We start from the raw sequence: 541 nt of genomic DNA, 5'->3' as shown, positions 1-541 counted from the left end.
CTGCTGCGGCTGCTGCTGCTGCTGCTGCTGCTGCGGCTGCTGCTGCTGCTGTTGCTGCTCTTGCGGCTGCTGCTGAGAGCCTTCTGGTGCACATACGCAGCAGGTGGGCTTGCTGCTGCCTTTTCCCCCACAGTTTCTACTTTGTGGCTGCAGCTAAAGTTGTTTGCGGGCCCATCCTCTACACATCCAGCAACGTGGCTGCTGCTGCTGCTGCTGCTGCTGCCATTGCTACTGCTGCTGCTGCTGCTGTTGCTGCTGATGATGGTGCTGCTTCTTCTCTCCCTGGCAGCAACTACCCACGTGCGCACTTTTTCCTGGGAGGCTGCTGGCTGCTTCTGCAGCTGCTGCTGCTGCGGTTGCTGCTGCTGCTGGAGGTGGTGCTTGTGCACGAGCTGCTGCTGCAGTTGGTGGTTGTGCTGCTGCGTGTGTCTTTGCTGCTGCTGCTGCTGCTGCTGCGGCTGCAGCATGGCTGCCTCCTCTGCGCCTCCCCACAAAGCGCAGCACCAGCCCCTCTCTGGCCCGAAGGCCTCAGGGGGCCCCC

General features: G+C 62.5%; 1 protein-coding gene across 1 annotated transcript in view; it reads right to left on the bottom strand.

Annotated features, from left to right (window-relative positions):
- ETH_00036035 (uncharacterized protein) overlaps positions 1–467 on the bottom strand; it is a gene marked incomplete at both ends in the record, with an annotated part of 732 nt that extends 265 nt beyond the window's left edge. Inside the window, one exon of the mRNA XM_013374993.1 lies at positions 4–467. Within this exon, the coding sequence (XP_013230447.1) occupies positions 4–467 (464 nt within the window). The remainder of the gene's footprint in view (positions 1–3) is intronic.
- Between the last annotated feature and the right edge of the window lie 74 nt (positions 468–541).

Source organism: Eimeria tenella, genomic scaffold, assembly GCF_000499545.2.
Source record: "Eimeria tenella Houghton genomic scaffold, Eth_scaff2443, whole genome shotgun sequence".
NCBI lineage: Eukaryota > Apicomplexa > Conoidasida > Eucoccidiorida > Eimeriidae > Eimeria > Eimeria tenella.
The sequence above is the reverse complement of the archived record's forward strand: the minus strand, read 5'-3'. Positions and strand labels throughout refer to the sequence as shown.